The 11900-nt window shown below is 39.3% G+C and overlaps 1 protein-coding gene across 2 annotated transcripts in view; it reads left to right on the top strand.

Moving 5' to 3' along the window:
• Positions 1-11900, top strand: part of COL9A1 (collagen type IX alpha 1 chain) — an 85518-nt gene that overhangs the window by 31003 nt on the left and 42615 nt on the right. For both annotated transcript variants that reach the window (XM_007447203.1, XM_007447202.1), the window contains 8 exons: positions 919-972; positions 1237-1272; positions 3916-3939; positions 4302-4355; positions 5676-5729; positions 6374-6406; positions 7169-7225; positions 8635-8688. In XM_007447203.1, the coding sequence (XP_007447265.1) occupies positions 919-972; positions 1237-1272; positions 3916-3939; positions 4302-4355; positions 5676-5729; positions 6374-6406; positions 7169-7225; positions 8635-8688 (366 nt within the window). The remainder of the gene's footprint in view (positions 1-918; positions 973-1236; positions 1273-3915; positions 3940-4301; positions 4356-5675; positions 5730-6373; positions 6407-7168; positions 7226-8634; positions 8689-11900) is intronic.

Genomic DNA, 11900 nt, shown 5'->3' with positions numbered 1-11900 from the left:
TTTCCCTACTAATTTTCAGTAACTGACTTAAATTCTACATACTGAGTGGCGCACATGAAAATGTATACTTAATAATAGCTGTTTTACTAAGGGAGATAACCTAGAAACATACATGCTCTCAAGTGATTCAAATTTAAAAGTTAATGTATTCCGTAAGCAGTCATCGTTGCTAAGATGACTAGAGAGCTTTAGACGGCTCTAAGGCAATAATGAGATTGATTAGTTTTAATTACTATTGAAGGAACATTTTAACTCTCAAGACGTTATTCAAAAGCTACAGAGACATGCAGTATTTTTGTTTTATAAACGAAGTAAAGGAGGTACATAAATATGGCTAAATGGCAGAGCCAAGACCTGTTGTCCTATCAGACTTACCTATTAGAACACTGTAACTATTATTTTGCATTTTTCAAAGCAGAGACAAAAGTACTAAATGATTGAACCCTGTGATAAACAATGCATTTAGCAAGAAGTTAGGAATAGGGTAGAATTTATCAACAGAAAGTAACTAACAGGCAGATCTTAAACATTAGCTTTCAGAAAGAATATGCAGGGCTTCCCTGGTGGCGCAGTGCTTGAGAGTCCGCCTGCCGATGCAGGAGACGCGGGTTCGTGCCCCGTTTCGGGAAGATCCCACATGCCGTGGAGCGGCTGGGCCCGTGAGCCATGGCCACTGAGCCTACGCGTCCGGAGCCTGTGCTCCGCAAATGGGAGAGGCCACAACAGTGAGAGGCCCGCATAACGCAAGAAAAAAAAAAAAAAAAAAAAAAAAAGAATATGCAAAAGTATTTCTTTACAAATATTTGTACCATACATAGGTAACCATCCTGTATATAATTAACAAATTAAGCAAAATTATCCACTTAGTGGTTTGCCTAAGGATGCTGTATTAGTTCTAACATCATCTTGCTTTATTAGGGATTAACGGGACCTAACGGATCTCCTGGCTCTGTTGGACTGAGAGGACAGAAAGTAAGTTAGCCACGTGGTATTAATTGCTGGTATTAATTAAGTGTGGAAACATCGTTTCATTGTGCTGTTTCCATATCAACTAACAGATTAGTTGTGTAGTAGCTGAAATACACTTTTTCAACGAAAATCGTGTTTCAGTTGAATTAAATTACATCCGAAACACCAAGATGGAGTGTTGTAATGATCTCAGTATTTACGCAGTTTGCATACTTACATATTCATTCTACTAAAAGCTAAGTACAATGGAGCTATTTTTATTTTTAGGGAGAACCTGGCGTGCCGGGACCTCGTGGATTTCCAGTAAGTAAATGTAAAGTGACGTGGGTGATAATCTCCTATCTTTAGGTAAAATTTTGCCACTGTGAAATTTTTCAATGTAGTTTTCTACATAATACACATCACAAAGGAGTTTATGACTTATCTGCTGTGATAAGCATTCTGACTATGAGTAGAGAAATTTTAGAGCAATTTGAATGTACAGGGTAAAATACATACATCTGTTTGCAGGTAGCGTTTCCCGATAGACATCCCCTTCTCTGTCCCCACTGATGGAAAATGTTTCTTGCATAACAACAGCAAATCTAAGTATTCAGTGTTTAGACCTGGGCATCACACCACTTTCTTCACAACTGGTTTTATCTCTAATGAAATACTGGCTGCCAGATATGTCAGATATTATCACCCACCTGGTTCCCTGGCAAGTCTTTTTCTACATTGCACAATCTGGCAGACTTGTGTTATTTCAATCTACAAGAGAACTGGGTTCTCAGGCTGCTATCTTTTTTTCTATTCTGCTCTTCATTCCTCTTTTGTTCTTGTTATGAATCTGTATTTTTCCTCCTTGTTTTCTATTCTCACTGTTTTCTTTGCCTTATTTCAGTGTCTGTCAACTTTTCCATTATAAGTCTATTTGCAGAAGTGAATATCTTGCTGGCCTTTCTCCCATATTTTCAGCTCGGAGCTCAACATCTTATAGAGATGGCTTTTTTTTTTTTTTTTTAGATTTAGCGAAATTTATCAAACCTCTAGGTCTCTGATAATGAAATAACTTATTGATTACTTTGGTATTGCCAAGCAGAACATTTATTCCCCAAATTGATCCACATATTAAAATGTTCAAATAGAAGTAATTTTTCAAAGAATGGCTTAAAAAAGTCCCACTTATCATTAAAACATACTGCTCATGTGAAATTCATGCTTGTTGTGGCTGCCTAAATAATTAGAAATAATAGAGAACGGACTTGAGGATGGGGGAGGGGGAAGGGAAAGGGTGAGCTGTGACAAAGCAAGAGAGAGGCATGGACATATATACACTACCAAACGTAAGGTAGATAGCTAGTGGGAAGCAGCCGCATAGCACAGGGAGATCAGCTCGGTGCTTTGTGACCGCCTGGAGGGGTGGGATAGGGAGGGTGGGAGGGAGGGAGACGCAAGAGGGAAGAGATATGGGAACATATGTGTATGTATAACTGATTCACTTTGTTATAAAGCAGAAACTAACACACCATTGTAAAGCAATTATACCCCAATAAAGATGTTAAAAAAAATATCATTATCAGAGGATGTACACTGATTCCACTGGGTGCTTCATATAAGGATATTTTAGAAAAGGAGGTCTGGAAGTATAAGCAATCAGGAATATGGTATCAGAGACAGTTATGAATACAAGGGATTCAAGCCAACAGAGGAGAGGAAACCCAAGGCCGGGAGACTGACCCTGGAAAGCATAGAGAGAATAGGGGCTCTAGGTAGCTGATGCTCAGTTTTATTAAGTTCAACAAGCATAGAATTAGAGCTTCTTATGTACTAGGAATCGAGGCTGCGAGGCTGCGGGAGGCGTGGTTTCAACCCTTGATTACACGCAGTTCAGTGTTGTTCAAGAGATAGAAACTGTAAAGGAGTGTGAGATGGGGTCACCAGCTCTAAAATAAAATTCAGCATACTAAATTAGGATCCACTGGAGGTTATTTCATGAGTGACACCGTTTCATTTTCAGTATCTACTGGATTTGGTGTCTGCATATAGCCCTACCTGTCGAAGGGTGTGTTTCTAAACCCTTTCCTTCTCACCCGCCTCTCTGTGCTAAAGGGAGAGAACTTTAGGAAGTTCTCCCCTAAACTAGGGAGAGGAAGTTTGGGGAACTTCCAAATATCACATTATAAACTTTAAAGCAGTATTGTATTGCTTTTAATGTAGGTTTCTTATAAAATATGACAAGTGATAGCACTTATATGAAGAATTTAAAACATGATACAAGTGAACTCATTTACGAAACAGAAATAGGCCCACAGACATAGAAAACAAACTTAGGGTTACTAAAGGGGGAAGAGGGGGAGGGATAAATTAGGAGTTTGGGATTAGTGTATACAAACTACTACATACGAAATAGAAAATCAACAAGGACCTACTGTGTAGCACAGGGAGCTATATTCATCATCTTGTAATAACCTACAATGGAAAAGAATATGAAAAAGTCTGGTTGTGCCTTTTTGTGAGTAACGGTATCTTGGTTTTTTTTAAAAAAAAGTTTGGAAAAAATATTACTGGTTAGCTTAGACATCAAAAGAATATTTGAGGAGCTGAAGCAAATTTCTTCCTTTAGAAGTAGAGCCGTGTTTGCTTTTCTTTACCCAGTCCTTTCTGTAGAATGAACATCTTATGTTTATTTAGTGATAAACTTTATTTTTTAAAATTAATTAATTAATTAATTTTGGGGGGGCTGCTTTGGGTCTTAGTTGCGGCACATGGGCTCTTCGTTGCGGCACTCAGGCTTCTCTAGTTGTGGCATGCGGGCTCTCTAATTGTGGCGCGTGGGCTTAGTTGCCCTGTGGCATGCGGGATCTTAGTTCCCTATTTTTTATTTTTGAACTGAGTTATTTCTGTGTCTGTATTTACACTAAGTATGGGTCACGTACCGTAACAACTTTTATTTGAATCTTTTAGGGCCGTGGTATTCCTGGCCCTCCTGTAAGTATTATCTCTTGGTTTGTTTTACATAGTCTACAAAAATGGCCCATTTCTCAGAGCCCAACCCTACTCTCCAGCTAACACTATACCCGGTGGCGTTTATAGTGTCCTACCTGAATGATCTTAGGTGGCTACTATGACAGCACCCCTATTCTGCTAAAAGTATTTTATTAATTTAAGAAATTTCTATTAATTTAATTAATTTCTACATAATTAAAATTTGGTCCAATGAGTCGTCTCGTTGGAAACCAAAGCTAGCACAGATACGTAATTCTAAGTCAGTTTATCGTATTTGATATCACTTGTCATAGATTGTAAAAGCATCCGTAAATCACCGTGTCCCTTTAATTTGTTGACTGCAGGGTCCTCCTGGGGGAGCAGGCCTCCCCGGAGAGCTTGGCCGCGTTGGACCAATTGTGAGTACACGCACACACAGCGCATTGGTAAACATTTGCTGATTTAACTGAAGATGTTACTAGGGAAGGCTCATTACCCTAACTGTATGCTTCCCCCTGCAAATCCAAGAAATGGCAGATGAATTTCATTCCAGTTTATAATACTGATGAAGACCAGGGTGATAATGCTCCCTCGTTTTTGTAGAGTGATTTAAATTTTTTCCCCAAAGTTTTCAGCTAAACTTTTCTTCCCAACTTCTAGAATTAGTGATCAAATAGAGAAGTGTCACCTTCGTTTTACAGACTCTCAGCCAGGATTGGGGTCCAGTGTCTTTTTTTATTAGTCTCTCTGCAGGAAATGAAGTGAATAGTCTAAAATTACTACCATGTACACTTATGTTAGGATCATGAAATCATAATCGAACTGACAGAACTTAACTTCAGTCAGTAAAGAGCTGAACTTCATGGAGGAAATTGCTGGCAATGTGTTTGATGTTCATATTCAATAAATATTCAAAAAACGTTGAATCATTGATGTTCTCTGCACAATAGATAATAGTAAATCCACGGAGAGTCTGTAGGTGCTACTGTCTGACAAATTTATTTAGTGAATGATGAATGAATATGAAATGATTGTAAAATTGATTGTCAGATGCTTTTGACTTTTTATGATAGAACATTAGGAAGGAGAAGATGTGCCAGGAGTGAACTCGGGATATTAAGTCTAACTGGGCTCCATTTTCATCTGAATGGCTTATTTGAATTTAGCAATCTTGACCTTCTGTCCCAATTGCAAGAGCGTGCAGTGACAGACTGAGTGATAGCTTCTGGGTGAAGAGCCCCAGGGGTGGCTGGCCCTGCAGAGGTGACAACCTTCCCTGCTGCGGCTTAGGCAGGCGCAAGCCTTCCTTGCTGCTGTTAGCTGGGCAGCACCAGCAGTGTTGGCTGTTCTGGTTCCCCTGAAAATCAGCTAGAGAAATACGTAGTGTTTCCAGTTTGTCGGCTGTTCTGGTTCCCCTGAAAATCAACTAGAGAAATACGTAGTGTTTCCAGTTTGTTTGCAGAGTAGATAAAGTGATCATCCTATAGAGAAGGACTGGCTTTTTTCCCCAAGTCTCCCTCTGCCTTGTCTTATTACTTCGGTGAGACCAGAACTCCTTTATTCTTCTGGTTTTGTGGAGGTAGTTGGATTGTGGGTCCCGCATCGATTTTGGTGGCAGGTCCATGCAGGCTGAGCTCTGCAGGGTTTCTAGGAATGTCAGTTTCTCATGCCTCACCAGTTTTATGCACTATGTTTTGACATGTGTATAACCACTGTGTCACAATTTTCAAATAACTTAGGGTGACCCTGGGAGAAGAGGACCACCGGGCCCCCCTGGTCCCCCGGGACCCAGCGTAAGTTATTTGAAGCTTGAATTTCTCTGTGTCTGAGAGTTGGGATTAAAGAAATCTAAGAACCAAAAATGGAAGTGCCTTTAAATCAAGTCATTGTCCTAAAATTCCAGAATGGCTATGATTTTTTCACTCATTCAGAGCATGGCCTTTTTAGGCCAGAATAGTAGAGAAATCACAATAATTTGAAAGACGGTTTTCACAGGGAATGGTTTACTCATTGTATTTGAAGTGCTTTAAGGCTTGTGATTTCTCAAATGTTCAAAACTTGGACATATAAAGGGAACATTTTCAAAGGAACTAGTTTTTACAAAGGATTTACACAGTTAAGTACTTTTAAAAATGCAGTTAATTAGGAGATTATCCTTATTTTTAATTTATAATTTAGAGTTCTCCATATTTCCTATTCTCTCATTTTATTTCCCTTCAGTCCCCTGAAAGAAATAATCTACTGCAATTTAATTTTCTCCAAACAGAAGAGGCCAAGTCAAGTTTTTAGAATGTTAGCGTATTATATGCTATTTATTCCGTTTAGGTTATTGAACAAATACATTGATTGTATTTTTGTCCAATGAACTTTCTGTTATTAGTAGTTTGAATTAAAACATTTCACTATATTCTTAACATTAGTATTTTCTTTACTTTAGGGAACAATTGGCTTTCATGATGGAGATCCATTGGTAAGACGTTTTCCTTTGAACAAAGTACAGTTTAGGTTAAAGACCAGGAATTCTCTTTAAAAGGTGAATTCTCTTTAAAATGACCTCACTGGAATATGTTGTATTTCTGTCTTTTACTTTACTCAGATAGCAGAGCAGTCGGCCGGACTGGTGAACTGGTCGCTTGTGTACACTCAGAAAAACCGTTTTTCATTATAGAAATATCTTTCTTTTCCATAATCTTTTTACTTTATGACTAAGACATGCTTTTTCACAAGAGCACCCCAATGTTAGAAGATAGAAGTCAAACAATTCCCTCTGAGACTTGTTTTACTTATAGACTAATATTCAAACGATGGAGGAAAACTGCACTAAATGCAATTTTGATCCGTTTGTTGGGGGGGATGTGACCCTCAGGACAGAGCTGTTGGAGTGGGGGGCAGGTGGGAGGGGACAGAGGTCAGGTCCTGGGACAGTGGCCTGTCTGCAATCATTTTGTTTCTTTAACAAGTTAAATCTGAAGTAAATCTGGCAAAATAGTAACATTCATTAAATCTGGGTGACGGATACGTGGGGGAAAGGGTTTGCTATGTTCTCTGTACTTTCCTGTAAGCTAGGAGTATTTCCGAGTTTAAAAATAAACGAATAAAAAAGGAAAGCGGGTAGTCAGAGTTATTTAATGAATATAATTGAATTGGCGTTCTGGAGCTGGAATCCTAAAGGATGTACCATTTTGTCATGAAATAGAAGCCCAGGTTTACTGTCTCTCTGTCTCTCTGGCAGTGTCCCAATTCTTGTCCACCGGGTCGCTCTGGATATCCAGGCCTGCCGGGCATGCGGGTAAGAGAATAATTTCTATGCTGTATTCTGTTTTCTGTTTTCAAGAGTATTATCCACAGGAAAAGTAGAGCCTTTCCTTGAAGCACTGGCCTTTCTGGTACGGAGTGCCCACTTTGATGGATTGGGCAAGTCCGTGTCGCTTATTCTGTGGTCCTTATACAGTCCTGGAGATTCCCGCTGGTACCCTGACAGACACAGATGCTTGATTATTCAGTGCTGTTCAGGGAAGAAATACCAGTGAAATGTATTGGATGGAGGGACCCTACAACACCAAATGAAAGTTCAGAAGTTTGCTCCAGTGATGAGAGATGCGGGCCAGGGACGGTACACATAATGTATGTGAAACTGTTTTAGTGAAAAAGAATTGGAAAAACTGTGCAAAATAGAGAAGAAAAGAGACTTTCCAAAAGTGTTTTTCTCTCACGCTGCCATCATAACTGCTTCAAAATTGCCCAGAAAAATAAGAGAATAAATACCAAAAGCCGGGGTTAAATGGCTTTCTCTCTCTAGTCCAGACCAGGAAAGTTCTGCCAAAGATCTCAAAGGCTCCAAGGCCCTGGGTTTCCCACTGTGATTTTCACGGAGGTTAGCTTTGGTGGGTTCCCATAACTGCAGAAGACTTGGGCCTGGCTTGGTGTCTTGTTTTTCACAGAGACTTGCACCCTTGGTACAAGAAAGGTTCTGAGGAAGGAAGCTCTGACAGACTTAATTTCAGAATGTTTATTTCACACTTGCCCCATGTCCCTGACCCGAAGCACACATATGCTTAGAACAGGTGGCTTGACAGTGAAAGATGAGGATTTCTGCTCATGTTCTGCAACCTTCACGGGCTGCCGCTTATAGCTTGTCACCTGCACTTCAACTGTGTACAAGAAGAGGCAGAAAGTCGTGTGTCTGGGGAAGCCCTTCCTCTGCTTCCAGGAAGGAGACGGGCACAGAGGAAGCAGAGGGTTTTCAGGGGAGCCTCCTGAGAGCAGAGAGTAGCCTGTTGGGTGTGTCAGCCGTCACCTCTGGAGAGCGAGTTACTGATGCTAGAGAAGACTCCATGCCCTTTGCCCAACTGTGGGAGGGAGCTGAGGGGGGAGGGTTAGGGACCAGCTGGCAGTGAGTCATTGCCTGGTGGCTGAACTAGGTAACGGGGTGTTTGCTATTCTCGAACAGAGTTTGTCTATTAACTGAAACTGATATTTATTATATACTGTGGTCATGTAGCCCACATGGTGTTATTAAGGTCTTCTAAGGCTGTCATTTCTCTGACATAACCTTTCTGTTAGCAGCATATGGGCATAGATCTGGGGGGAGCAAGGTCATTTTATGAGCCTTCTGACCACTTTCTGTGCCAAACTCAACACGTTTGTTTGCTTGTCTATTTATTTATTTCTGTACTTACATACTTTTGCATTTGTTAGGGTCATAAAGGGGCTAAAGGAGAGATTGGTGAACCTGGAAGACAAGGTCACAAGGTAAGGACAATGAATATTTAGTGGGAAAATTGTGATTAGGAGGTCGTGATCATTTCATTATAAAGAATTATAAGGGGGCTTCCCTGGTGGCCAGTGGTTGAGAGTCCGCCTGCCGATGCAGGGGACACGGGTTCGTGCCCCGGTCCGGGAAGATCCCACATGCCGCGGAGCGGCTGGGCCCGTGAGCCATGGCCGCTGAGCCTGTGTGTCCGGAGCCTGTGCTCCGCAGCGGGGGAGGCCACAGCAGTGAGAGGCCCACGTACCACAAAAAAAAAAAAAAAAAAAAAAAAAAGAATTATAAGGGATAATAAAAGCATACTATTTTACCCTTCCTTTTCCAGTGATGATTAACAAGTTCTCAGTAGATGCATCAATATTCTGATTAAGCATCATATTCTAACATTGTTCAGTTACAAAAAACAGAACAAAGGAAGCGCCATACACTTGCATTCTCTCCTGTATTGCTACCCCTTGCTTTCCTTTTCAAATCAGTCACACAGCTCTTGTCCTTGATGGTTTTGACAGTCAAGTGTTATTCTAGCTGGTTGTTCCACTCCACTAGACAAAATCTTATGACAGGAGTAAAATTTTATGACAAGTGTTGCTGAGACTAGCAAACAGGGAAGTTGGTAATTGGCTCATAGCTTCTCATCTTAAGTTATGAAATAATTTATCTGTTTCTGACCTAATTTCAGTGTAACTTAGATTTTGAGTAATCTGGAAGTTAGCAATTGGCACTTATATTATGTTCTGGGTAGAAACTGAAATCCACAGCACAACTTGCATTGGGGCTGGCATGTCCTGCAGAAAATCCAAGGCTGAAATTTAAAGCAAGGTGACCTATTTGCCTTTTCATCCACTAGGATGAAATCGCTTTAGAGTAACTAAGAATTTGACTCTTGTACGGTAGAATTTTAGTTCCAGTTAATTCCATAATATTTTACAAAGTCAAACTGTTCTTATCAATGCGGGTCTTCTAGACTTCGTTGAATATGTCCTTCTACACCTTTATTGGGTGGCAGAAGTCTTTTTCTTTAGAAGTTAAGAGCTTGAGAGGCAATTTATTAATACTTTCAGGCAGGCGTTAATATTCCTTTTTTTTTGGCCGTGCCGCAGGGCTTGCAGGATCTCATTGCCCCGGCCAGGGATCAAACCTGGGCCCTCGGCAGTGAAAGCACAGAGTCCTAACCACTGGACCACCAGGGAATTCCCAGGCATTAATATTCTTGAACTCCTTAGGTAAAGCTGTTGAACAATCTCAGATAATGAGGATAAATAAGCCAATTTCCAGTACCTTATTACAGTATGAACATTCATTTAAAAAGTCTTTTATTACTTAGGCTCTGAATAGTTAAGGCATTTTATTTATGTGGCATAAAACAGCTGGATTCTTGATGTCAAATTGGAGAAAATAGAAAAAAAAATCAAGTACTTTGGAAATTTCTCTGTGTGCTCATTCCTCCACTGAATTTTTCAATTTGTAATTTAAAAAAACCAACAAATATTTATTAAGTACCCACTATGTGCCAGGGTTTCTTCTAAGCGCTAAGGGAGCAGAAATGAAAAATGTCCAATATGGCTAAATTAAGTATGACATATCCATATAATAGAATATCATCTAACCTCAAAAACAAGTGTGTAGGAATATTAAATCACACCAAATATTCAGGAGGTAATATGTATAATAAAGCAGATTTAGTAGACTTCTGCTATTTTTGATGCCCTTCATCCCTTTCTTTTTTTGGGGGTGACCTCTTTTCTTTGGGGAACTTCCCACTTCCCCATCCCATGGGATTTGGGAATGGACCTGTCAGTAAGAGTGTCTCTCCACTCTCCCACGAAACTAGCATTTTTGAGACCTATACAAGTTAGTTATCTGGACTTTCAAATTTGGTTTGGTCTTCAATGGGGAACCTGCAAATTGTTTGGTGTGTTAGGTAACTGGCCAAAATTTTCATTAAAAGTTGTTGAAAACTCCTTTAATTTATTTCACATGTTTACGTCACTTAAAACTTTCAGTGGTGTCTTTGAAAGTCGGCCTATGAAGATAAGATAGCTCCTTGGACAATGAAACTTGAAAGGGCTAATAGATGCTTATAACTGTAAACTGAAAGCAGAAAGATGAAGAATTATGAGACTAGGGGCCTGAGGTTTGCTTTCAGATTCACAGTTCTGCCTTGAGTTTCCTCTACAAATTAATTAATGAAGATTTTAAAAATTGTTTATAAAGATAAGAATGAATAGTCAAAAATCTTTCAGTAAAACGGTAATAAATTGCTATTCCTAAATTTGTCATTTAGCTTTGTGGTTATTGATTAATTATTGTGTGCTACTCATCTGCTGGTGAAATATTTCAGTCAAATACATTACTCTAAGGTTTATCAAGAATCTATGGGAAAATACCCCAAAATCTGCTAATGAAAAATTACAATCACTGTTGTTTTTGTACTTACATGGGGAAATACAAGTAGTATTTAATCATACACATGTGTTGATTATCCACTCCATAAACTAGCTTATTCACTGGCTTTCCCATTAGGACCATCTCCCTCCACTGTCAATCTTATGTTCTGATGGAATGTAATCTGAACATAATTATGAGACAAAGATCCACTATGTAAGACTCTCAGGGTTCATTCAAAAATCAAGTGTAAATTATTTAGGTATAGCCTAGTTCTTTTCATTAGATGCCCAAATGTTCTATATTAACACTGCTACTAAATTTTTTGTATTTCTTTGTGTGTGTGTGTGTGTTTGTGTGCAAAAATCTCTATGTATAAAGTATAGCATGTGGAGTAAGACAATGGGTGAATTGAAACATGTAATAAACAATAGAACTGGATTTTAATCTACCATTATAAACAAATATCAAAAACTAAGAATGTTTCTCATGATGAATTTCACAATTTAAGTTATTCATTACCACAGAAAATGTAAAACAGTATACCTATTGTGAAAAGTAAAACCTTTGTCAGAGAGAAAATAACTTTTTTCCCAGAGTCCATAAAGTAATCTTTCTGTAAGAAACAGTAGTTGGATTTCTGTTTGGAATACCTTAACATTTTAAAGTATATCAGAGATTATAAAATTAGTATGAAAAAGTTAAACCAATAATTAGTTAAAAAACATAATGGAGGGCTTCCCTGGTGGCGCAGTGGTTGAGAGTCCGCCTGCCGATGCAGGGGACACGGGTTCGTGCCCCGGTCTGGGAA

The sequence above is a fragment of the Lipotes vexillifer genome, unplaced genomic scaffold, assembly GCF_000442215.2.
Source record: "Lipotes vexillifer unplaced genomic scaffold, Lipotes_vexillifer_v1.1 scaffold1180, whole genome shotgun sequence".
Classification (NCBI taxonomy): domain Eukaryota; kingdom Metazoa; phylum Chordata; class Mammalia; order Artiodactyla; family Lipotidae; genus Lipotes; species Lipotes vexillifer.
Note: the sequence above shows the minus strand (reverse complement) of the source record. Positions and strands in the feature narration are given on the sequence as shown.